This window comes from Cottoperca gobio, chromosome 7 (assembly GCF_900634415.1).
Source record: "Cottoperca gobio chromosome 7, fCotGob3.1, whole genome shotgun sequence".
NCBI classification, from domain to species: Eukaryota; Metazoa; Chordata; class Actinopteri; order Perciformes; family Bovichtidae; genus Cottoperca; species Cottoperca gobio.
Window position 1 is genome coordinate 21,732,723 of NC_041361.1, and position 24,919 is coordinate 21,757,641.

General features: G+C 40.5%; 3 protein-coding genes across 6 annotated transcripts; all 3 read left to right on the forward strand.

The window, feature by feature from the left end:
* The first annotated feature begins 3,079 nt into the window (after positions 1 to 3,079).
* On the forward strand, positions 3,080 to 18,315 carry tbc1d22b (TBC1 domain family, member 22B). Of its 3 annotated transcripts, none has more exons than XM_029436338.1 (14): positions 3,080 to 3,420; positions 6,967 to 7,023; positions 7,437 to 7,626; positions 7,731 to 7,905; positions 9,290 to 9,457; positions 9,591 to 9,661; positions 9,889 to 10,017; positions 10,119 to 10,184; positions 13,566 to 13,680; positions 14,188 to 14,294; positions 14,372 to 14,447; positions 14,669 to 14,796; positions 14,973 to 15,068; positions 15,738 to 18,315. In XM_029436338.1, exons 1-14 carry the CDS (start codon positions 3,365 to 3,367, stop codon positions 15,864 to 15,866), a joined length of 1,563 nt encoding a protein of 520 aa, XP_029292198.1. In that variant the 5' UTR covers positions 3,080 to 3,364; the 3' UTR covers positions 15,867 to 18,315. The 3 variants fall into 3 exon arrangements, with proteins under 3 accessions (XP_029292198.1, XP_029292197.1, XP_029292199.1); XM_029436337.1 differs by having other exon boundaries at positions 3,081 to 3,420; positions 7,728 to 7,905; XM_029436339.1 differs by lacking the exon at positions 6,967 to 7,023 and having other exon boundaries at positions 3,084 to 3,420; positions 7,728 to 7,905.
* Positions 18,316 to 18,682: 367 nt separating this feature from the next.
* Positions 18,683 to 22,176, forward strand: LOC115011296 (oocyte zinc finger protein XlCOF22). 2 transcript variants are annotated; one of them, XM_029436395.1, is made up of 2 exons: positions 18,683 to 18,862; positions 19,302 to 22,176. In XM_029436395.1, exon 2 carries the CDS (start codon positions 19,327 to 19,329, stop codon positions 20,866 to 20,868), a length of 1,542 nt encoding a protein of 513 aa, XP_029292255.1. In that variant the 5' UTR covers positions 18,683 to 18,862; positions 19,302 to 19,326; the 3' UTR covers positions 20,869 to 22,176. The 2 variants fall into 2 exon arrangements, with proteins under 2 accessions (XP_029292255.1, XP_029292254.1); XM_029436394.1 differs by having other exon boundaries at positions 19,305 to 22,176.
* A 371-nt stretch (positions 22,177 to 22,547) lies between these two features.
* On the forward strand, positions 22,548 to 24,274 carry snrpg (small nuclear ribonucleoprotein polypeptide G). Its single transcript, XM_029436396.1, has 4 exons — positions 22,548 to 22,685; positions 22,889 to 22,911; positions 23,556 to 23,680; positions 24,039 to 24,274. The coding sequence occupies exons 1-4, from the start codon at positions 22,654 to 22,656 to the stop codon at positions 24,087 to 24,089; spliced, it is 231 nt and encodes a 76-aa protein (XP_029292256.1). The 5' UTR covers positions 22,548 to 22,653; the 3' UTR covers positions 24,090 to 24,274.
* Positions 24,275 to 24,919: the final 645 nt, after the last annotated feature.

Genomic DNA, 24,919 nt, shown 5'->3' on the forward strand with positions numbered 1-24,919 from the left:
GTATAAATCTTGGATGCACAAGACAGTGAATTACCGCTGCACTCTGCAGAATTGGTCCTTTTCTGGCAAGTTAGTGGATTTACAGGCAGTTCTCTGTTACCAGAAAGCTCATTACGCCTCGCAACTATTTAGTGGGGGAAATCTACAAGTGCTAGATGAAGCATGTAGGAATAATTGATGTAGACTAATCTGTGCATTGTGGTTCTACAGTAATATGGCATGCACGAAGGTCAAATGGTAAGAGGAGGGAAGAGTAAACACACACACAATAAGACATCGGTCTTACCTTTCTCAGAGAATTCTCCATCCTTCATGGCCTGGTCACGCTCAGAGGGTGGGAGCACAGCTATTGATGACCCATTGACCTTGAGATGAAGAACTCGGCTATACATCACCCTGTGCCTGGAGAGGAAACTCAAAAAATTATTTTATCACCCACCAGTGTAGCCATTTTCTTGAAAAATGTAATTACATTGCACTAGTTGTGTTAATATACAAAGTCTTTAGCGTCAAAACAATGAATGTAGTTGAACAAACTTTTAATGTAAAAGGAGTAAAACTGTACATGACTTTACTTCAAGTCCATCTATTTAGAATGTATAAGCAGCATACAAACATTTAATAACTGGTTTATAACTCACTATGATGTATGTACCTGTATCTCCTAATAATTAGATCATAGTGTGTTATAGACCATTTATTAAACATGTATATAGTGCTTTTAAATCCTAAAGGGGGACTTAAAGTAAAATGTTACCGAAGTGTAAAGTTTACATACATGACATGAAGAAATAAAACACTTACCTCTTCTGACCAAAGTTTTAAATAAACTCCCACTTAAAAGTTAGAATCTGACTTAACTTGAAAAATGTTCTGTGCAACATTTCTTCAGAAACATTTAGCTTTAACTCCCCAAAATGTCTCTGAACCTGAAAAAAGCTGTACAGCACAACAAAGTAATAAAAAGTTCCTCTTTTCTTAAAGAATGCTGTCGCAGTGGTTCTGATGGCACTTGAATATTTAGGAAAAGAAGAAGTCACAATGCTTTCCTTTCAGGGGTGAGAGGGAGAGCAAAACAAGGGGGTCACACAAACCAAAATATAGCTGGGGGCTTAAACTCCACTCAGCATGTGCCACGAGGAAGCACATTATACACTTATTTTGAAAAACATCTGTCTTCAGTGTATACTGCAGGAGCATACATAGCATTCAAATGATCTCTTTAGGGTTTAAAGTAATAAAAAATAATCACATTTGAATTTATGGCAGATACTTAGTTTATACTTAGAGAAGAATTGTCTCCAATATAAAAGTAATTTAAATAAAAAGCCATAGTGGTCTGACAGGAAGTTCAAAGCAAACCGTTGTGCCCCAGGCAACTCCAATAGTCCCACACACAGTTCCCCATTGTCCTGCCTTGTGACTCTATTAGTGTATCTCCCCTCAGCCTACTACTTACACACCACTGGCTTCCTTAGTGAGCAGGCCACACCAAAAGCAACGCAGGTGACAAACAGTCACAAGACCAGCTTGAGGCAAGGTTCAAAATCTCTATCAAAAAAAGTAATTACAAATGGATAATCCCAGAAAATGTGTGAATGGAGCTATTCTCCACTCATAATGACAAGAGATCCACAACATACATTGTGTTCCTAGCCTGTAAGAATCCTACAGCAGGACAGCAAGCAACCCAAATATAAACGCTCACCTGGATTTTGTCAGTTGAAGTTCGTTGGTGCTGTAGGAGGCGAAGACAGGTGGGGAACTGCACAGATTTCCCTAAGCAAACAGACACAGGAGAGCACCTGAAATTCAAATACAAGCTGGCATGTAAAACTTAAATCTGTCCAGTCTCCAAAACATCCATTTTCCTGCATTTGAATAGGGCAAAGAGAAGAGAAGTGCTGTGTAAGTTACTGTGGTCCTTGGATCTAATAAGTGATGAGAAATTAAATGACTTAGTTCATCAACAAATAAAGAGTCACTTAATTTCAATTGGCTACTCATCATTCAGGCTGTGACGCCTTCTGTACTAACAGCTACCTGTTGTTGAACTCACTTTTTAAACATTTACAGTAAATAGGCGGCGGTTCAACTGGTTTCATTTTGAACCAAAGCTCTCTCATTGTAGAAGAAAATGCCTGCCCTCGTGTGGACAGAGGATCTAGATGCAGCATCTGGGGGGGAAAGAGAAGTAGCATCAAATGAGATTCAAGAGTCAAAAAACTGAGGAAATTTTTGATTTGTGTGCTGGTTTGTGGTTTTATATAGTTTGATATAGCTGTAGAACAGCTAGAAGAGAGACATGTTCAGCTAGCACTGCACTGGGTTACAATTTCAGTCTTCTTAATTTCATGATACATGATTTTATTTTTTCCAGTTGTAAAGTCAGATAGACAAAAGTACAGGTTAGGTGTTACAACGAAATCTATGACCCATTGGGTCCATTATTTTTATTTAGTTTGTGACCCAATATGAATATTATGGGGTCAAAATGTTTGCCCTAATCCCCCTATATAAATAGACCTATGGATATGGAAATAGACCCTATTTCTCGATTCATTATGTGTTTAGAAAAGAGGGGGAAATGCACAAACGTTTTAGAGCCCAAGCAGAAACCTTCCATTTTGTTTACTATCATATAGGGAGGAAAAAAGAAGCAAATCACCACAATTGAGAAGCTGACTAATCATGTCTGCTTTGAAATACATAATGTGATAAAGAATGATAAAAACGTTTGCAGTGGCACTTTCAATAGAGCTCTAATCAGGACAGGTCACAGAATATTATGGGTCACAGGATTTGTTGCAACACCTGTCTCTCGGAGTGTCGACGGTTGCTTGCACAGGAGGAGGAGGAGTTGCCCCATCTGCCTGTTCAAGTCAGTGTTGTTCACACCTCCATGTTCATATGTTTGACTTGAACAGTCCCGACAATAGCTTTACCTTTCAACATTAGGCTCCTTCAGAACAACAGCAAACATCTCCCTACCAGCATGAAGTTTCAAATGTAGTATCCCCATACTATCCCTCAAGTCTGTATGCACGAGCATCCCTGACCGTCACTCCACCTTCCCCTCCTATTGGCCACTGTCACTGCACCTGTTCTACTCACCCGCCAATCACACGCTTCGGTCGGGTGTGCTCCAAGATGGCGGCTTCCAGTGTTTCGTATCAGACATCATCGCATATGAAAGCTACATATCCCTATCTACCGGTGGTTTAAACTTCTGAAGAGGCAGAGCACAAAAAGCCGAGTAGGGCTGAGTTGTCGCCAGTGAAAGGCAGAAAACGGTTTCCCTATGGTTTGTTTGTGCGAGGGGCCGGTCTCGGTGTCGGTCTGAAGGGGGTTGTGTTATCCGAGTATGGCCACCGAGAACAGGATCAATTTTTGGAGGAGAAACGCAAAGGTTCCCGGAAGGTGGGTTTATGTAACTCTCTTTTAACGTTGCTAAACAAAGTAGGGCTAACGTTACATTCCTTCAGTACGTTTCAGACGGACACTGTTAAATATTGTTGAAAATACATTTATGGTACATAAACAGATACTCTATGATCATATCCTATTGTAGCTTGAACCAACTCATAATGAAGTATGGGTACTAGCTTAAAACTGAGCTCTCTAGCTGACTTTAATGTTTTAAAATGTCACTGTAAGTAACTCAAGAATAGCTATTAGTGGACCTGAGAGAGAGACGGATCTTCATCTCTTCTCTGCGGTTTCTCACGAGTGGAGCTGTCACGCCCGCCATATGCTTTCTCAAGCTGTGTTTAGAGGTGGTGACACTCAACTGAGGCTACTGTAGGCTAGCTATTGATAGTGATGACAGTGAAGGAAGCTCCACTGTCTTGATGTAGATAGCCCTACTGTAATCCCAGATCTCTTATTTTGTAATCTCTCAGTGGGTTTTGTTAGAAGGGAAGAAGTTCAATGAAATGCATCCTCTTTTCTTTGGCAGTTTTACTGATAACCCAGCTGCTCACTCACACGAATCGATTGGCCAGGTCTTAGTTTGTCTTTGGTTTACAGGGGAACGCTTATTACAAAGTAGAGACCATACCATGTGTTATGGAAAAAAATATTATTATGGTCCTGAAGTGGGAGGAATCATGTGGACCATTGCTTTTAATTAAGGCCAGAGCACTAGGCTGGTCCCAGCCTGGAGAGATTGCTCTATAGGCCTCATGTAATGGGTTGTAATTATCACTCAGGACCTGCAGGTATTTGATGTTCTGTTATTCTCCTCACCCAGTACATTATCAATCAGTTGATCAACAGTAAAATAATCACCAACAATTTTGTTAATAGATTAATCGTTAAAAATCATTTTGAATGCGAAAATGACAAACGCTTTTTTATATTTTATATTAAACTCATTATCTAAAATTGGTTTTGGAAGACATTGAAAGACATCTGGGATTGACATTTTTTCTATTTTTGCTAACTTTTAAAAGACCAAAATCTCTTAATCGAGAATATGATCAGGCACATTAATCAATAGTGAAAGTAATCGTTAGTTGCAGCCCTGATGGAAAATGAAAACTCATCAAACTTAATTGATAAGACATGACCTGTTCATACTTAAGTGTTTATACCTTTATTGACCTTTATTTTATTGTGTCTTTATGACTATGAAGTCTCTGAGTGGTTGTCCTGCAACTGCCTGGCAGAGAGGGTGGAGCAGGGGTGGGGAGCGCAGTGTGTTTGGGAAACCTGGGAAGAGAGGATCTCTAATGAGTGGGCGTTGCTGTCTTTGTCACACACACTGATCTTTCTCAAACTGCGGTGGGTGGAAGGCTGGAAACACAAACACAAACACATGTTTGAACAGGAAAGCAAGTCTTACTGCCTGTCCTTGAGCCGCTCCTGATAAAACAAGGCCGAGGCTGATAAACAAGAGGCTCTGACACTGCCAGATAATCAGCAGGCCCAGTTCTCAGCCACCAGGCTTACTGTCAGTTTATTTATGCAAATGACATGAATTAGGTTGACAATGTTTAGCCTCAGGCGTGGAAAGCCACAGTTTGACAGAGTCACAATACTAGTAGTAATAGTTGTTGCTTTGTGATAGTCACACAAAAGCCTCTGAGCTACTTTGAATGAAGCGCTTATCATAAGTGAATTGTATGCCACAGTGACGTACAGCATTTTGGATAAACCGTTATATTAGATTTCGTGTTAGACCACCACTCTGGTGAAAGAAAAATAATGGCTATTAATAAATTCCTTTTCCACAATATGTTGACAAAATCCTTATTTAAGAGTCTTCAATGAAATACCTTAGGCAACATTCAGTCTCCCAGTAACTTTGCCCCAAAGCTGCCCTCCAGTGACAGTCTGAAGACTGTATGGTTTAATGGCAAATTATTTGTTACAAGACTCGCCAATATATGTTTTTTAGCTGTTACCACAGACATGCTGTGCAATCACAATTATAACTGAAGTTTGACTGTTAAGCAAACATTACTTTATCCACTGAATTGTTTTGTGAGAAGCCTAAGCATTGGAATGAGGTGGAGGAGGCTGCTGCCCTTGGCTTTCTGTGAAGAAAAAGAGATAAGCACAGGAGTGTTTTTGGCATTTGTGGGTCTGGCCCGGATCCCATCCTTTGACTCTTGACTGTGTCTGCTTCGGTTCGACAGAGAGTTGGAAAGAAGCTTAGATGAGAAAAGATTCTCACATCCGCTGAACATAATGCCCACCACAGGGTGGTGAAGAACACAGAGGCTGTGCAAGCTGTCCCTGAGTTCCGTTCACTACACATTAAAAACACACCCTAAATAAGACGCGGTAGGGTTATTCAATACAAGAGATGAACTAAGCTGTCATCTAATGTAGGGCAGAATGTGAGGCAGAATTTTCTGGCTCTGTGATTCACAAAATACTCCCCACTGGGTCTCGAGCTTTGCAAAATCCTCCAAAAACATTTGCAATGTGTCACTGAGACACATGTTCAAGGATCCCCCAGAACTGTTCCATCAGTCACAGGGATCTTCTGTGATATGTCCTCCCCTCATCCATTCTCAGATATCACCACTCCCCCAGCAGAAAAACACAGATGTTGTTTTATTTTTTTCAGCAAAAACATCAGGGTAGTTGCGCTCTTGCATTGGCAACTATAGTGCTAACATCAGAACTTACGATGAGCCCAATAGCAGTCCATCTCATCAGCTGCCTAAGGCTGGAAAGTAAAAATAACTTTTAGGGGTGATCTGAAGACTTTAACTTTAAAGAGAAACATTTTGTGTGTGTGTGTGTGTGTGTGTGTGTGCGCCCTTCAGATATCTATATTTACATGAAACATTTAACATAGAACCCTTCTTACAAAATACATTTTCGTCTTTGAGGATATGTATGATCATGTCAAACCTCAGCTACTTACTCATTTGTTTCTTCTCATGAATAATCTCTGTATTGCACAGTTTATTATTTATTGTTTTAAAAATATGTAATGCAACAAATGCCCAAAAATGTGTGTATCACATACAGTTCAGAATATTGAGTTGTCATTTCTTGTCTGTGTATAGTTTGCTTTTTGTTAACATGGTTGTTTGCCTGACATGAACCTTGTAGGTCAAAACATTGAAAGGAAATTGGGGGGGGGGTCAAATGTGAGTGTGCGGACTAGATCCAACTGGGGTTGGATGTGCAAACTATTCACCTTCTTTGCTTGTAATAATACTGGGCACAGTGTATGACAGCCCAGTGCATGGGCCAAAGTGTCATTTTAAAATATAATGCATTCCCCTCTGTGATCCTAAATGGATCTAGCAACTTACTGCAACTTAGAAACAAGGTCAAATATGTTTACAAAGAGCAACACATACAAGTGTCTGCTTACTTTCCTCTGAATAATAGCTGATGAGTAGTTTTGCTGACTATTATCATTAGCTAGGTCAAAGACTGGGAAGCTGCATGTGTTTTTCTGCACAGAGGTGACAGCAGTTCACATGTCATCTTCTACAGTGTACAGCCAGTTTATGGAGCACAGCATCCACCTCTCGACCCACGATTGCGACGCACGTAAGTGCTAAACCAACCGTCTCTGGTTAAACCCAACTGGACTGTATGACGTCATGTTACCCACATGGATGTATATTATTTGTGTGTTTTATTTGTGTCTCCCATTTTCAACCTTGTTTTGCAGCACATTGTTCCATGCTTGAAGTTCTTAAACGTGTGGATCGCATGCACCAGCACTACCAGTGTGAGCCAATGTAGACGTTTGCATTGTTCAACCTATTTCAGAGTCTTCCAGTGTGCTATTGCCCTTTTTTGTTGGATTTGCAGTTCATTTTTTTGTTCGTTTTGGCGATGTCATCTCCTACATTTCTGAGTATATGATGTGCCAGTACAGCCATGAATGAGACAGTTAACCTCTTTACTATTCTGTCTTCCTTTTCTCTTTTTCTGTCTCTCGATCTGTCCCTCTGCAGGTATCCCAAAGACACAAAGCCCAAGTTCAACAATCTCAAGACTAAAAAGGCCTCAAGCTTCCATGAGTTTGCCCGCAGCACCAACGATGCTTGGGACATTGACGAAGAGGAGGACGAGGATTTCCTTGGGTCCCCCGCGCCGACTTTAACCTTAACATCAGGCCTTCACTCTACGTCCAGACAGAACCAGGTAGCTACAAAACGTCACTTTTATCCCTGAGCAGTTATGGGTGTTGAGTGTTATGTGGTGTGATATGAATGGAGGTATTCTGATGTGTTTCCACTCGGCAGCAGCAGAATCAGGCCGATGACACAGAAACTGGGGAGTCACACAGACTGGCACCTCCCAGGACAGAAGCTCAAAACTTCCAGGATGAGCAGGAGGAGGAGGAGGATGCGGAGCACTGCGAGCATGTCAACGGCATGGTTGTCAAGTCTAGTAGCGAGGCTCACCTCAACACGTCCTCAGGTATGTGGGTAATGTGCTGCAGAAGTTCATTTGGCATTAAAAGCTTCTGAGCAGCTTATCAGGTGATTCATCGTGAAACTAATTACAGACCTCACACTGCTGATGGGGCTAGTCGGATTACATCAGGCCTTGAGCGTGTGCCCGGCGCGACATTCTGCTGTCCTGAAACTCTTTCTCCAAATGCTCTCATGCCCTTGTGCTCTAATGTGTTTCCATTGACACTTCCCATCTGCAACTGTATGAAACTGTGAGTGTGAGACGGGATGTTTCAACTCAATAACAAACATCTCACTGCTGCATGAGCTGAACGCATGCAACAGATAATAGGAAGAACATTTGAATATGTTTCATAATGCCAAAATATAAATGTAGACGGCATTCAATAGTCCTGGATTACGTTGTCCCGATCCTCTGTGAGTCAGTGTGTTGACTCAGATCCTCAGGCAGGGTCTCAGTCATCAGTCCAGCTGACCTGTGCACACTTTATTTACTGATCACCTGGACATCTCACCTGGCTGCTTTCTGATTACTCAGGCTGTTCACAAGTCACCCACTGAGCTTTTGACATCATGGCCCTGTGGCTCTAGGCCTCAGGGACTCATGAACATTAATATCTTATAAATCACAATCTTTTTTGTGTTTGTTTGTTTATTGGGTTTTCCTATTACACGCGCCAAGAGGAAGGACATGATGCATTCAAAATCAGATAAAGAAAACATATACACCCTTGAAAAAAACCTTTAAAATACATATAGAAAGGTGCTCATTTCAAATATATGTATTAAATGAATCAAAGAAGGGCACCCAAACATTTGACACACTTCTCTGTGTTAGTGTAAGATGATCAGAGCTGTTCCATTTAAATGATACAAAATCTTTTTTAAAGCATCATGTTAGCAGCTGCGATGCCCCGTATTAATGCTTGTTGGTGGTTGCAGGGAAAACTCGTTAACATCTCAGAATAACTAAAGATTGCAAAATTCTGGTTGGATCTCTATCTTAAGTACAATCAGAATCTTCAAACCAAAATAAATGAAAGTGACCCCTCAGCTCATTTTTACCCGTCACATACTGATGACATTGTTAGAATAGATTTCACTCAGTTTCATTTTCGTTTGCAATATAATTATAATCTACCTCTATGATATAAATAGCCCCTCATTCCAAAAGTCGTCTGGTACATTTAAGTCCAAGCATCTCTAACATAACAAAGAATTAACCATAGAAGTAAAGTTGGCAATTAAATGTCTAGGATGAATGAAAACTTTGGAAAGAGGGATGTTGTGGGTTCCTTCTTGTTTTCATGAAACAGTGTGTAAAGTCTACACAAAGTTCTTATGACTACATTATTAGATTTTGTCATTTTATGTGTGGCCCTCCACAGTTCGCTCCACACTGCAGAAGCAGCAGTCCCTCCCAGTACGTCCCATCATCCCACTGGTGGCTCGCATGTCAGACCAGAACGCGTCAGGGGCACCACCTATGACGGTGCGGGAAAAGAGCCGGCTGGACAAATTCAAGCAGCTGCTAGCTAGTCCCAACACTGACCTAGGTAAAGGTTTCTAGATATGAAGTACTCATTGGTTCCAGGCTAACACTACACTCTGGGTTACAGTCAGATGGCTATGCTGTCTGTCTCTGTGTGTTTTTAATGTGTACTTATATCTTGCTCTCTGCTGTTACAGAGGAACTCCGGAAGCACAGCTGGTCGGGCATACCAAGAGAAGTCCGGCCAATCACATGGAGACTTCTCTCTGTAAGTCTTGTGACCTTGCACAGCTTTTGGTCTCAAAGCCTGTTTTTGTTTCTGTGTAGCCAGTTGCATTCCTGTTCTATAAAATGCTCACTTAGTGTCAAAAGCCTCATCCTGCCATGCAACCTTATCTCCTTTCTTTTCTCCTATCTCAAAGGGTTGGCCAGTTCTGTCCATGTAACTGCCTCTTTCTCTTCTGTGTTTTCTCTCCTCACCTCGCTCTCTCACAGGGCTACCTTCCGGCCAACAAGGAGCGCAGAGATCTGGTGCTAAAAAGGAAGCGAGATGAATACTTTGGCTTCATAGAGCAGTATTACCACTCCAGAACAGACGAGCACTATAAAGACACATACAGACAGGTGCAGTTCAAGAAAGCCATTAGACTGGTACTAGTAAACACAAACATGTTATCTGCTTAGATTATCCTGAGTAACATCTCAAACATGTTTCTTCCTGACAGATCCACATCGATATTCCAAGAACCAACCCTCTGATTCCCTTGTTCCAACAGCCGGCAGTACAAGAGGTGAGATCAGACAGTGATATCTCAGAGGTTCATCCAAAGACATGTGATGTACTTCATAATCATGGGTACTTTGTGTTGTGTTTTTGTTTTGGGTTATCTGTCAAATGAAAAGTGAAGCAGGAGCCTGTATCATGAAGCGAGGTCAGTGGGTTAGCCACTGGCACACTTTTAACCAAGTGATAAAGAGAAATAGAGATATTCACACCAGAGTTCCTAATTGGAAGGTAAACGCTCTATGCCAATCACCTTAAAAGGGCATGAGACTGCAGGGCCGTGTGCACACGCAGAAAGTCTAAAGAGGGACGAGCACCTGACTGTAAACACGGTGGATGTACTTCTGCAGGAGCGACCGTAGTGGATATCAAATAACACAAAGTTAAATTATAAAAAAATATTTAAATTATAAAAATATTATTGTAATTTAAATTCTATATTACACAACTACTCGTACACAATTTTATATTGTGTAAAAACATGTCGGCACTCAATTTTGCCTAAATGTACTCTTGAGTGAGCGTAGCTGCTGCTTTTACCGAAGAACAAATCCCAAATAAAACATTAGTGAATGTCAGAATATTTGTGAAAACTGCTTTGTGGGTTTTAAGAAGAAATGTCTTCTTAAGAACAGCTGTAGAATACGGCCCAATGAGATGATGATGAGTGGTAATAAAACATATAGCCACTACCACCTTTTATTAGAAAAATTTAAATCCTCACATTGTTTAAAAGATCAATAAGTTATAAATGTAACATTTTGTTCGGATAGGTTATTTTCTTTCCTTTATACCTTTTTTGCTTAGGGTATCTGTAGCTCACAGATGGATTGAAAAGTCCAGCTTTAAGCGAGCAAGTTGATAATCAGGTTAACTAGGATGTTTCCAGATGTTAGGCTCAGTGAAGCCAGGAGAGCCAGACTAAGTATAACTTGTACAAGATACAGGCGTCAGGACTCATTTCAGATAATCACTACTTGGCTTTAACAAATGAGATTGTAGTAACTCTGACTTTTGATACACTTGGATGTTATCTACCGAAGACAACGCACAACCTTGTCCATGATATTGTGGCAAAGTGTTTGGCAGCCACTGAAGAGGAACTTACATTACAGAGGATCTTTGCTGTAAACTGAGGAACTTCACTCAGCTCGGCTTGTTCCTCAAATGTGGTGATTTGTTGGTGGTTTTCAAAACCCCAAAGATTTGTGTCCACGATTACAAAAAACCTGTGACTGGGTTTAATCACAGCTTAACTGGGGCAATACTTCTTTATTAATGTTGAGCAGTATTTAATCAAATCAAATGTATTTATATAGGCCAATATCACAAATTACACATTTGTATACGACACCCTCTGTCCTCAGTCCCTCGCACCGCACAAGGGAAAACTTCCTAAAAGAAACTCTACAATTTAAGGGGGAAAATGGAAGAAACCTCAGGGAGAGACTGAGGAGGGATCCCTCTCCCAGGACGGACAGACGTGCAATAGATGTCTGGTGTACAGGATAAACAACATAGTACAATACAACATTTGACAGAAATGATGATGTGATCGAAAAAAGAGTGAATCCAGGATGATGTCAAAAAGGCTTCCCGGTGTCTCCAAAAGAAAATATACAGTATATTAACTGTGGGCGTCAGGCAGGACCAGGGCAGCAGGCGCCGCCGCGATTCATGATCCTGACGTAAACTTTATCAGTGGCAACCTGCCACATGAGAGACAGAAACTCAGGATGATACCCCGGATGATGAGTTAGTAACATACATTTACATAAATGCATACAGATGGAGAGGGAGAAGAAGAGAGAGGGAGGGGAGGAGAGAGAAAGAGAAGGAAGAGAGATGTGTAAGTCCCCCGGCAGTCTAAGCCTATAGCAGCATAACTAGGGGCTGGTCCAAGGCAGGCCTGAGCCAGCCCTAACTATACGTTTTATCAAAGAGGAAAGTCTTTAAATGTGGAGAGTGTGTCTGCCTCCCGAACACAAACTGGAAGCTGGTTCCACTGGAGAGGAGCTTGATAGCTGAAGGCTCTGGCTCCCATTGTACTCTTAGAGACTCTAGGAACCACAAGTAACCCTGCAGTCTGGGAGCGTAATGCTCTAGTTGGTTTATAAGGTACTATGAGATCTTTAAGATATGCTGGAGCCTGACCTTTAATTGATTTGTAAGTCAGGAGAAGGATTTTGAATTATATTCTGTATTTTACCGGGAGCCAGTGCAGAGCAGCTAATACAGGAGTAATATGATCCTGTTTCCTTGTTTTGGATCAACTGAAGAGTCTTATGCGACTTTTTGGGACAACCTGATAACAATGAGTTGCAGTAATCCAGCCTTGAAGTAACAAATGCATGGACTAGCTTTTCTGCATAATTTTGAGACAGGATGTGTCGTATTTTTGCAATGTTAATTAACTTCTAATTAATTAATTCTAATGATATCATCACATTATTTACATATTGTAATTCATATTGAAGTGTTTCACGCATGTAAAGAGTTGATGTGATCATAACAGCAGAACACAGGTTATTGCATTGAATGTCAGTTTTATTTGTGTGCATGTACAGTAAATATTGATGTTAATGATATGAGATGGTTCTGAATGGACCATGAATCTAAAGTCCGAAAAAATATGCATGATGACGTCATCATGGCTATCTTGAATTGGACTTGAGACTTCAAATTTAAAACACAAACTGGGTACATGGAGTTTGAAATATGTGGGTGTCTACCAAGCAACATTTAATTTGTGGCATTGTGGGAAATGTAGGTTCCATTGTTTTCGGAGCTTGACCCATATTAGAAACTAAAAGTCAGTATCTCTCATGAGTCCCCCAACGTATGGAAGTACAATACTAATTCACTGAAGTCTCCCTTTAATCAAGTAAGACACAGTCCCAGTGTGCTTTACAATAAAATAAAAAAACAACACAAAGTGCAAAGAGAATAAAACTAACTAAAAACCAAAAACTGAAACTTAAAAGACAAAATTGAGTTTGTGTAAGAATCTGAACCTTAGAACCACAAGGAACATCCGAGGGTCTCAGGGTAATACAATAAGATGTCTGATAAATACCTTGGGGAGAGGCCTCTCAGGGCTTTGTAAGTAATCCATAATATCTTGAAATCAATTTTAACAGCAACAAGTAGCCAGTGCAAGGAAGCCAGGATCCGGCAGGTCAAAATCCTAGCAGCAGAGTTTTTGGTAATAAGCATTGAAACTTGTGCTAATATGAGGTGTCTGTATCCGGAGGACTGTGCATGTGATCAAGTGTTTTTCACAAATCTTGGCTCTTTCCACCAAAAGGTTTACACACAGTAACTCAAAGCAACATGCTGTATGCCTTAAATACTGGAACTGAAAGTTGTTGTCATCTTCTGTCCCCAGGTGTTTGAGCGTATTCTCTTTATCTGGGCCATCCGTCACCCAGCCAGCGGTTACGTCCAGGGGATCAATGATCTGGTCACACCCTTCTTTGTGGTCTTCCTCTCGGAGTTTGTCAGTAAGTTAGTGGTGGGAAATGTCCTGCATACAGCACAGTTATATTCACACTGGACCAAAAGGAGTCATGTCCGCCTTTGTTTCTTCGCACTAATCTTTTACCTTTTTTTTTTTGTACATATATTTATATTTTACAACGTTGTTACTTCGACTGTCGCCAAATCAGGATTTTCACACTAAACATTATTACTGATTACCTACGAATACATGATTCACTCCCCTGCCCAGCTCAGCTCTCGTGCCACACTTAACTCCTCATGTCTGGCTCGGTTGTGTTTACAGCCTGCTGTTGCTCCTGCATGGCTCTGTGTTTTTAGCTGTGTCGTTGTATACAAAGTGCCCTCGAGTCTCAACTGATGACTCGACTCAGTGACTTTTAGGTGGCAGCCCTAGTTGTTACTACATCCAAGGTCATCAACATATCATCAATCAATCTAGAAGCCTTATTAAGAGTCATCTGTGTAAAGCAGAGCATTTCCATTTTATTGAGTGTTATTTGTTGTTCCAGCGGAGGACGTGGAGAACTTTGAGGTGGCGGCGCTTCCTCTGGACACCCAGAGAAACATCGAAGCGGACAGCTTCTGGTGCATGAGCAAACTGCTGGATGGAATACAGGTCTGGTCACACACCTCTCAATAAACACTTGTTTAAAACTGTAAATGAGCCAGTGAGTGAACGTGCTATCCTTTCAGGACAACTACACCTTTGCTCAGCCTGGAATCCAGAACAAAGTGAAAGCTTTAGAGGAGCTGGTCAGCAGGATAGATGGTGAGTGGACTCCTGTCAGTCCAGCGGTAGTTGGGTTTAGGTTGCCTGTACTTTGCAGTGACGTGTTGCTCATTCCTCTTTTGGGCTTGTTTACTATGAGCTCATAGATGTAGAAAGTGATATAACTCCACAGCTGATTCCAGATACGAGCTATTAACAGAAAACCCATCTGTGTTTGTGTCTGTCTGTCTTTCTCCATCTCCCTCTCCCCCTCTCCCCAGAGGACATTCACAATCACTTCAAGAGGTATGAGGTGGAGTACCTGCAGTTTGCTTTCCGGTGGATGAACAATCTACTGATGAGGGAGCTTCCCCTGCGTTGCACTATTCGTCTCTGGGACACCTACCAGGTAGAACAGAGTGTACCACCACCAGAAAACCCTCACGGTAGAAAATAATCCAGTACAACAGCAGCACAAAGTGCAGCCTGAAGAACTGCTATAGAATCCACACTGCTGCTGACTGGGTCCGAGTGTTAGAACAGACTTCCTCCTCCCTGTTGATTGTCTTTGCTTGTTTCCTACAGGCTGAAGCGGAGGGTTTCACACACTTCCATCTCTACGTCTGTTCTGCTTTCCTCATTGAGTGGCGCAAAGAAATCCTCTCTATGGTTGACTTCCAGGTATTAATCTGTCATCCACACGTAACTGAGAAAGTAACCACTAAATAGTGATTGATGGAGAAACAGATGGTAACAAGACTTACTGTAAAGACAGCTTAATGGAAGCAATTTAATATTAAAAGCAACTGTATAGGTCATGCCATTGTCAGACTGGTAATAACTTTGGTAATCCCTTAACCTTTATCTTCACTATAGTTTATGACCAAATGCTTGAAAACATAATGACATTCCAAATCAGAATGTCCAAACGTTAGCATGTAAATCAATTATTATGGTGAATATAATAACATTATATCTGCTAAACTTTACCATGATGTGAGCATGTTAGCATGTTTGTTTTATGTGAAAGTAAATGGAATATTCTTGTGTGTTGGACTGTTGTTTGGACAAAACAAGACGATTTAAAGACCTCCCCATTGGCTTTAGGAAATTGAGATTTTAACATTTCAAGATTAAGCATTCAGTAGTGATTGTAGCCTTTCGTTGCTTCTATGCTGGTTGTAGTATAAATTAGTAGTAAGTTTAATGTATGCATTCACATCTGACACACATTTAATATACTAACCCACATACTGTATGTATGTGTGAAATGCTATATGTACTCTGTTATTAACCTCTGCCATCCAAATCAGTGTCAATGTCTAGAAGTATATTTCTGTTGCTCCTCAGGGCCTTCTTATGCTACTGCAGAACCTTCCCACAATCCATTGGGGTAACGAGGAAGTAGGTCTCCTCCTGGCTGAAGCTTACAGACTGAAGTACATGTTCGCAGACGCACCCAGCCACTACAAGAGGTAGGCCCGCGGCTGCCTCACAGCAAGCACAGCACACGGTCCTCTCTGACGTCAAACCAGACCCACAGTATCTGATATACTCCAGGCTGCAAGTGCTGTCTTCGAGGTAACCTGGAAGAGACTGAGGAAGACACAAAACTTTCCCTGTGAAATTAAATCCAGTGAATGTCACATTGGATCTGGGTTCATGGTGCACCCATGGAGCTCAGTGATAGGAGACTGTTTGCAGTCGATGTACTGCACTGTATCAATGGACTGTTACAGTGTGAATAACCTTGATTTACTTCTACAGTTTTTGGTCATGTAACATGCTGTAATATAAAGGGATGAGGTTTGTGAGATTATCCTTTTTAGTGAAAGATGGCATCTACAGATTCTATTTTTTGGAGATATGTTTTGGTAGTTGTTTTACAAGGGAAAGAATCTTAGATGTAAACCAGGCAACTACAATCCTTTATTTTCTCTTTTAAAACATATTTAGTCTGACACTGTTAAGCTGTTATTAACTAGATGGACCCCCTTTTTTCAGATAAGAGCACTAAATTATGAGTAGATATACGTTTTGATTCAGGGTTACCAAATTTGCACTGTACAATCAACTTATAAAATATTGTATAATATGCTTTTATTCAATGAGTCAGCTAATTGGTTGCCAGTACTTTTATTTTGGATTGTATTAGATATTAGACCTAAGAGTAGCAAATATTAGGTACTGTGTTTTATTTCAGATTGTGTTTTGGGTAAAAGTTGGAGGAACTGATTTGGTATCAGTTTTCCTTGGTCATGTTGGAATTGTACTGCCTCTGAATAGACCAGGAGCAATGGATACCTTCTGCTTAATGTAGCTTTGAAATTCTTTGTTCGTACGTCAGCTGGAGTGGGTCTCATTTTATTTTGGAACCAAGATTAAGTTTTATAAATTTTTGACAGTTAAAATACAATTTCAGTTAGCGATCGTGGCACATAGTAACACTGGCACAAAATGAGATCAGAAACAACTGGTCTGTTTTGGGATGAAACTTTTCAAACGCATTTCTTTTAGCATAACATTGAGAGTAAATGATCGTATGTTCATCTATGAAGTATCTAACTAGATACCTGTGGTCACTGTAGGAACTGCATACAGGAAGATAACATTGTTCAATTTCATCGGTTTAGGATCATTTCAGTCATTCTTTATTGAGGAAATGCCTTGTCAATGCTTGTTCAGTCCTGAAGGACATTTAGTCACAGCGTCCCACTTGAGACAGTCCTGTGGACGCAGTGCAGCTCACAATATATGCCAATGCCTTTGTTAAGAGCATTTGTAATGTTCTCCTGTCTTTTAAAAAGTGACATGGATAAATGCTATATTTGTCTAAGGTTCAGGTTAGGTTGGGGGGGTTGGACATATGTGTTACTTCTCATCTACCTTCATTACCAGTGATAATTATAACATGAATAACATGATTGAAAGATATGACAATCATTAGCCTTTTGATCCTTTGATTTCCCTACCATTACATGTGTTTTTAAAGATTTGTTTTAGGCATTTTCACCTTTTATTTGACAGAGGACAGTGTAGAAATGGGGAGAGGGGTATGACATGCAACAAAGGTCCCAAGGCTGGAAACGTTGCAGTTATATGGCATGAGCTGTAACTACTTGGCTACCAAGGCGCTCCATTAGATGTGTTTTTTGCTTTGATCATTCTGAAGCGAATGCTTTGTTACGCAGTAGAAAGGTTTAAAATCAGGATTAATTTGCACTACATCCCTAGCTGTTACCCTGGTGATTGTAGGCTGCAACAAATTGAATTGAGAAACATGTTTCATGGTAAGCACGAGTCTTAATTCATATTCAGGAATTATTCTGTCCTTCTGAAATGTGGCTGTTCACCCATAGCTACTTTATGGCCGTATATTCAGTGAAGTGCTTCTGAAGATACTATGGTACTTAAATTGAGTCTGTGAAATAGATCATTTTTATTATTGGAACAATTTAACACTGTCTTATACTAATTTATGGTTTATTCATTGCCAGTTTTTTGTATAGCTTTGTTAAGCCAGCTATAATCTTCATCAACCTTGTTTTACCCATCTCAAACATCTTTAATGTTTTTGTGAGTGTTGTTGTTGAATGTATGCCTTTAGCCTTAAAGTTGTTTTGTTTTTTCATTCAGGTGCGCAAACTGATTGTTTACTCCATGCTGTTTTTATCTAAAGGTCATTATGTCCTCAGAATATGATGTTGATAACTAAAGGTTGACTAAATTAAAAAAAGGTGTTGATTTTTTTCAGGTGTTCATACGTTTCAACAATAATATGCCATATCTTTATTGGGCCAATACAATCTTTTTAAAGAGTTTCAGTAGTCAGCGCTGGTCTCAGCCTCAAATGAAGAAATATTAAATAATTCCAGTACACCTGCTGTATATTAACCGTTTGTTTATATTAAACGATTGTTATTCTTCATTTTTGCATTTGTGTGTGTGGGGGGGGGGGCGGCGGCGGCGTATTTGTCTTCAGATATTATCACTGTTTTCATGTATTAAAGGTCATCTATCCAAAAAAATGTAATATACATTTGATAGCAACAACTTGGTAATTCAATATAGACTGTCGAAAGTAAAAAATAAAAATAAATGTTTATTGAAAAAACGTTTAAAAAATGTAAACATTGCAACATAATGGTAGAGAAACTAGAATATTTATTTAATGAATAAAATAACAAGATACAATAATAAAAAGAATGACATTGTTTTCTATATCTGACCATTTCTCAGTCGAGGCCTGTTTTATAAGGTAACTGTGGTCCACGCGCTCAGTGGGAGGTGACGTGAGTGACGGAAGTGATGCTGTCGGCTCAGAGAAGTAACCTTACCCCTATAAACTTCGGTTTCACTTTTGCAGCCATGTCAGTGTTGTTTTCGTTAACGAAAGCATATGTTAACGCCACAAACCGTATGAATACAACCAGCTGGCAAGATACCCGTCGAGCCGCAACTGTCTGAGTGCCAAGGTGAGATGTTTTGACTAACGGAGCTGCGTTTCTAACATGTTAGTGTCGTTAGCAACGAGCTAACGTTAGCACACACGAAGCTAGCCTGTGGTTGCGCTGGAATGCTATCAACCTTGCTGCAATGGTATCATTTACTTCTCACTAAGCTAAATGGACCACAAGTTATTACGTTATTTTTACAGAGGTTCTTTATTGCTGTCAAATAAAACTTGGCTACCAATTGTCGATAACGTTTGAAAGATAAGAGAAACAAGCTAAAAAAAAGAAGGCACGCTTCCCCTTTCCCTACAGAAACTTGACAAACGTTAGCTGTTTAGTGCACTTCACTGTCAGGCAAGACCACTTTTAAATACCTTTTTCTTTCTTTATTTTTAACACTTTTATTTCGACTCGTGTGTGATTTCCAAGCTAACGACTCAAACTTCTGCTGTCTCCAAAGCAGGAGAGAAGCTTGGTGGAGGAGGATGGATGGAGTCAGCTGGGGCACCACACGGGCCCCGGAGTCGTTTAGCCGCTCCCGGACAGCAGCAGACACACTCTCCAGGCTCGCCAGCTTTATTGCACGGGCTGACATAAAACAGCACCCACAAAACAAGAGGCCACCACCGGACCAATTGTCCACATATGTTTGTCAAGAATGTGGTAAGAGCTTCCCTCATGAGACAGAACTGTTGCATCACCAGGAATTAAAACATGCATTACCCAAGCCTCACCGGTGTCTATCTTGTGGGCAGGAGTTCTCCCTGAGGTCGTCCTTACAGCTACATAAGTGCAATCATGAAGTTTCCCCGTGTGAGCTTTGTCATGGAGAGTCACAGCTGGGCTCTCCGTGCCCTGTATGTACGACTCACACCTCAGATCCTAGCAGGCTGCAGGACAAGTCACCTCACCGCCAGCCTCAACTTCTGGATGGTAGCCCTTATGCATGTGCCCCGTGTGGGAGAGGGTTCAGTCAGAAGCAGGCTCTGCTGCACCATCAGCAAACTGGTTGTAGTGAACCACCATCCACATCAGATTTAGTTGATGCAAGTAGCCTTCCAGATGATTCTCCACCAGTTTCTGACGGAGACTCGACCTGCTCTGATTCTTCAGACACCCCAGGGCCCAGCAGCAGAGCTGTCAACGTGTGCCAATTCTGTTTGAAAATGTTCCGCACAGAGGCTGGACTGCAACGCCATAAACAGACCAACCATGCAGAGGAGCGACTGATGGCCCCACAGGGACAAAAGACCAAAGGAAGGAAAAGAGGAAATGCCAAATTGCCAAAATCCAATCAGAAGATTCTGAACTGTCGCTCTTGCGACATGGTTTTCATGAGCACCTCTCAGCTGTACGTGCACAGAAAAGAGAAGCACAGCAGAGATAAAAATATGAGTAAACCAAGGGCAGTCAGTACGCGCAGGAGAGTAATCACGTATCCATGTCAGGTCTGCGGCAAAGTCTTGGTCCATCATTTGCAACTTAGGGCACATTACAGACAGCACCCAGCTTCAAGCTTCACCACAATCGAAAACAAAACCCAGCCTGTAGTATGTACTACCAAAGACTCTGAGTTATCAGAAAACAGACCAAATACACTAAAAACCAGCATAGCAGAAAACAAGACTGTTAAGGCTGGTCGAGGGAGGCCCAGGAAAGTGGCCAAATTAGAGAACAAGGTTACTGATCCAGGGAGACGCACAGAAGTGCCTGAGAAGGAGGAACTGGAGAGAGAGTTCCCATGCCCCTCCTGTGCAGAGGTTTTCTCTCTGCAGTCACAGCTGAGGGAGCATGTGGAGCTCCACCAGTCCTCCCTGAAGAGGAGACCGTGCAGTGTGTGCACAAACGAGATGGACACCTGTAAATGGCCGGGCTCAAAGAGGCAGAGGCTGTACCACTGTGTGCCCTGCCAGCAGGGTTTCTCTGCACTGGACTCTTTCCTAGAACACTGTCAGGAGCATCTGCGAGTCAGGGTGGAGGAGGACTGCATCACAGAGGGCTGCACACATTGGGCCAGCAAAGCCTGAGATCCAGTTTGAATGTCATTGGCCATTGCCTTTTTTGCCTTGAAGGGTCAGAGAGCGAAGAGTGTCTAAATCTCTATGAAATTCTTGTTGATTTACCAGTTCATTAATTCAGCATCCAGAACATCTTGTTTTTATACCTACGATCTCGTTTTAATGTTATCCATCCCAACATGTCGAGGATGAATCGCTATAGGAACATACCAGGCTTTTTGCATATTTTACTTTTAGCCCTTTTACTATAAATCGCATATACTTTACTGCCAACTTTTCTAAAGTATCAATTTGTATGATATCAATTACAGTGAACATTTAGTTAACCCTGAATGATAATGCAGATGAAAACAAAACATTTTAGTGTGTTCATGTGCTTATGGGACGTTCCACCGTCTCAGATTTGACTCACTTGCAGTGCAGCATTGCATTTACAAGCCATGTTGTGAAATTAAACAAATGTGGGCATTGCAAGAAAGACTGGGTATCCCACAACCACTAATAATGAACACTTTTCAAATTCATAATCATTTCAGCTTTATTACAACATAAAGACAACACCATTTTGACTAAACATAAAGCCAATCCACTGTGATGGATTACCTCTGTCTAGCCAGTCTGCAAGTTGATTTTTGGACTTTAATGTGATACATTACCTGATACAGTTGTTTCCCTAAAACATTGTGTTTTTGGGAAATGAGGCTCTCTGCACAACCATGGTACGTTGTTGGCAAAGCACTGCCACAGATATCTTGTTTGCTAGAGTCTATTTTTACACTAGACCTCTGGAGTGCTTTTAGCTAAGTAAGGTTCTAATGCTGTTATTTAGTTATTTTTCTTACAATTTTGGCAATTAGTGGGAACCCTGGTGTCACTTGCTGGATTGTAGCACTAGATGTACATGTAGTGCTTTGCTCAAGACTGCAAAGTATTTGCAAGTGCTGTGAAATCACAAAGTATGAATCCGTGAACACAATTTGAATGGCTGTCATTTCATTACTTCCTGTTTTTTTAGCTGCCATGTACTTTGGTGATATTATCTAGCTATGCAAACAGGTGAACTGATGTAGCCCGTCAGTAGGTCTGTGATGCTTGATAAGTGTGCTTTGGTGAATGAACAATGATCAACATGAGGGTTTTTTGTCTCTTTTTTTTTCTTATGGGGGTTTCTGCTACTGTTTTCAAAGTACTACTGTGGAAATGTAGAGATTGATTTAATAGGTTTTGAAGCTTCTACTTTTCGAAGTCTTGTAAATTAGTTTGACTCTTTATAGATAACGTTTAAAAAAAAAAAAAATTAAAACAATTATCATGATGTGTTTTGTCTGAGTTCTTGACACTGATTTTATCAATACTGCCACATTTTCCCATACTGGTAAATGGGGTGGTCATTAATTTCCTGAGATGAAACATGAAATTTCTTTTTATATAAAGTATAAAATCTGCAGTTTATTACTGTTTATATTTGTTTGCTTGCTACATTCACGAACATGCTATAAACTCCACATACTCTTCAGCAGGTATGCACAGCAGAAGGACAGTGACTGACAAAAAGAGCACCACTAGTGCTAATACAACATCAAACTTTGTATATTAAGGTATTTCTCTCCATATTTAAAACAAGAAAAAAACAAACTTGGTGTGTCTCCTCCTGACCTCATGGCGGCGCTGTGCACACATAGCAGCAAAAAGAACTTCCGGACTCAGCGCACGTTTTCCTTCCGCGGTATTGTGAAAACGACCAAACGACGAACATCCAAGCAAACGGGTCGGCTTTAATAAAATACATTCAAAATGAGCAAAGCACATCCTCCAGAGTTGAAGAAGTAAGTTGTCGGGATTGTTTAAATAAATCTATAACGTTACGCTGTAATTTGAAAATGCTTTTTATTCTAAAGACGCTACCGGCCTGCTACATGTTTTGCAAAGGAAACTAGCTAACGTTAGCTAGCCTATCTGACTGGTAGCAATGTGGTTATCATCTAAAAGCCTCTCTAACTTAACTTAAATGTTGTTTTTCTTTCTTCAGGTTCATGGACAAGAAGCTTTCATGTGAGTATATCTAAAAGGAACGAACTCGGACAACTTTCAATTGACAGGCCATAGCACGTTGAAAGCACTCTTGGAACAAAGTACAATAGGCCATCAACAAAGATGAAAACATCAATGTTGTAGTGCTCAAATTAAAATGGACGTTTTTATTGTAATGCACCTCTTACACCTCGTGTGTAGATGTATACATTTGTTTGAGAAAATCCTCTTTACTAATATGTTTTGTATGCAGGTTTTGTACATGTAAAACTAAACGCTGTACAATGGTTCAACCAGACTGACAGTGTAAAGGGCAGAAAGAGACAAATATCCACCTGAGCAACAGTTTAATAAGAATTGAAGAAATCAGCTGTCATTGGTAAAATAAACTGGAAGCTTGGCATCAAAGTGCAGATTTTAAAAGGAACAGGTTCCTATTTCATTGTCAAGCACAATAAAGCCTCTGACAAGCTGGAATTAACAGGCAACATGTTGCTTTAGCAAAGATATTCTTCAAACTTCACTATAGAAATAAAAGGTTAGTTTAGTGCTTGCACTATTGGAATGGAATCGGTGAATATCAGCTGAACATACTACAAAAGCCAGGTGGACTTTTAAACTGAGAAGGAACAGTGATTAAACCTAACTTTGTTTTTGTCCTTCAGTGAAGTTGAATGGAGGCAGGCATGTGCAGGGCATCCTGCGAGGGTTCGACCCCTTTATGAACCTGGTGGTGGATGACTCTCTGGAGTTTGGCCCAGGAGGACAACAGAACACCATTGGCATGGTGGTCAGTACCATTGCACTGTTGTGCTGTATTTTTCTTATTGTCAACAAATCCCATGAAAAGAACAAGACTCTTTCCCAAATGCACTATATTAACTATATTTTATTTGGTAGTTTATTCATGTGTCAGAAATGTTCAAGTCGATGCTCATTGTAACATTTTAAGTTTGTTATGGATATGGTGAATATGGAGTAAATGGTTCCTACTGGCGTGACAAAAAAAGCACATGTGCATTTGCATAATATCTACACAGGGGTTGTAGTGAAAGCAGAAGCTTCACTGCTCTGTATGTGTCTGCACATGATGCGTTCAGGCACAGTATTGAGTGATGGTTAACTCTTTGCGGTCTCTTTTCTCATAGGTCATCAGGGGAAACAGCATCATCATGTTGGAGGCCTTGGAGAGAGTATGAGAGAAGAAAGTGATCCACACTTTTTTTTTTTTTTTACATTGTTATTTTGTTTTTAGTTTGAAAGAGGCAAATATCTTTTGTCTTTGAATTGTAACTGGTCTATCTGATTTCCATTGACATGGATGTTTTGTTTGGACATATTTTGAATTGCTTAATCTTGTGAATAAATCAGTTTTTTCTTTGTATTTTGTGTTTGTGTGTTCGGTTTAAGTATGTACAGAGTATTACCACCATGTGACAGGTTATTGCCTGAAGTTACTAACAACTGTTTTATTCTCATGTTACTGTAGCCCATGGATTTGTTAACTGGCAGATTAATGACAATATGAATCATGTACTAAACATGAGAATTTGATTTAACATATTGCAATTAAAAAGGGTTAGTGTTATGGGGTATTAGGGTATGAATCTCCTCCACCAAAGTCTTTTGACTTTAAAAGTCAGGGCCACCACGTGTACAAGATCCTTCATAATTGTTGACAGTGGAAGGGTCAACATCGACCTCTGGCTGAGGTGAGCCTCTCATTCTCATCAGGAGAGAAAAGTGCCTCTGACAAGGTGTCCAGGACGTTTGAAAGTGAGCAGTACCTGCAGGATACAGTCACTATTTTCTAAATGCTGTCAGTGCCTGCAAATTAAATTATATTGTTAATATTGCACTCAAATATCCCATAGGTCAATTTACCTTATTTTTTTAAAGCACTCCCTCCTGCATTGCTTGTATGAAAGTAGCTATACCAATTAAGTTTAGCATTATGTTGCATGCACACAGCACATCCACTTGAGAGCAAACCATGTGGAATATTTCCAGGTAGTTAAGTTGATTTAAA

Coding starts and splice junctions, on each gene's coding strand:
- tbc1d22b (XM_029436337.1), top strand. CDS start 3,365: ATGGCCACCGAGAACAGGATCAATTTTTGGAGGAGAAACGCAAAGGTT. Junction 9,458..9,590: donor TAGTCCCAACACTGACCTAG/GTAAAGGTTTCT, acceptor CTGCTGTTACAG/AGGAACTCCGGAAGCACAGC. Junction 13,681..14,187: donor CTTCCTCTCGGAGTTTGTCA/GTAAGTTAGTGG, acceptor TTGTTGTTCCAG/CGGAGGACGTGGAGAACTTT.
- LOC115011296 (XM_029436395.1), top strand. CDS start 19,327: ATGGATGGAGTCAGCTGGGGCACCACACGGGCCCCGGAGTCGTTTAGC.
- snrpg (XM_029436396.1), top strand. CDS start 22,654: ATGAGCAAAGCACATCCTCCAGAGTTGAAGAA. Junction 22,686..22,888: donor CATCCTCCAGAGTTGAAGAA/GTAAGTTGTCGG, acceptor TTCTTTCTTCAG/GTTCATGGACAAGAAGCTTT. Junction 22,912..23,555: donor CATGGACAAGAAGCTTTCAT/GTGAGTATATCT, acceptor TTTGTCCTTCAG/TGAAGTTGAATGGAGGCAGG.